This window comes from Penaeus monodon, chromosome 28, assembly GCF_015228065.2.
Source record: "Penaeus monodon isolate SGIC_2016 chromosome 28, NSTDA_Pmon_1, whole genome shotgun sequence".
In the NCBI taxonomy this organism is placed as follows: domain Eukaryota; kingdom Metazoa; phylum Arthropoda; class Malacostraca; order Decapoda; family Penaeidae; genus Penaeus; species Penaeus monodon.
Window position 1 is genome coordinate 32,359,318 of NC_051413.1, and position 797 is coordinate 32,360,114.

General features: G+C 37.1%; 1 protein-coding gene across 1 annotated transcript in view; it reads right to left on the reverse strand.

The window, feature by feature from the left end:
* The window catches only part of LOC119591501 (serine/arginine repetitive matrix protein 2-like), a gene marked incomplete in the record, with an annotated part of 5,107 nt that overhangs the window by 661 nt on the left and 3,649 nt on the right, over positions 1-797 (reverse strand). Inside the window, 2 exon segments of the mRNA XM_037940250.1 lie at positions 43-188; positions 465-613. Coding sequence (XP_037796178.1) covers positions 43-188; positions 465-613 — 295 coding nt within the window.

The window sequence follows — 797 nt, forward strand, 5'->3', positions numbered from 1 at the left end:
TCCACTCATCTAAACAGAAAAGTCAGCCTCTTCTCTACTTACCTAAGTCAGAATACTGAACTTTGCAGAAGGCTCGTCTCCCCCCAAAGCACAGGTCGTAGCGTGGGAGTGAGGGATCCTCGTTACCATTTTCAACAGCTTGGTAAGCTTCATCCCTGTTCTTAAATGTTACAAACCCATAGTTGTCCCTGTAAAAGAATTATAAATCTTAATACAAACAAAGAGAAATTTGGCACTTGATATCATACACATAAACTCCCTAAAAACATTTATAAATTTAAAGTTCCATAAACAAAGATAAATATATTTACACAAGTCTTACAGCTTTTGTAAAAGCCACCCATTAAAACAACATTAAAATTAATGAAAGTAGCAGTTACTTATGCTCTATCAGAACCTTGGTTAATTCTGGAAGGGGAAAAAAATCACAAAAACAGACATTAACCCCATTCCACAACACTTACCCATGTTCCCTAAAATGAACGCTAATGTCGACAATGGTTCCATATTTTTGGAATCGCCGTCGCAGATCTGCTTTAGTGGTCCCCTCCATAATGCGACCAATGTATATCACACGACGCTCTTCCACTTGTCTGACTCGATCCTCGTCCTCCTGGTGGAAAGTTAGTGTCAGCACTACAATCTAAAATTTTTGTGTGCAAAACTAGCATAAATGAAGATAGTACCAGCCATTTTAACTCATTTTCTTAAATCTACAATTCATAAATAGTTGTCTCCTCTCCTTTTACTAATGACCTCTTGGCACCATATACACATTTTCACTGTGGTTTTAATTT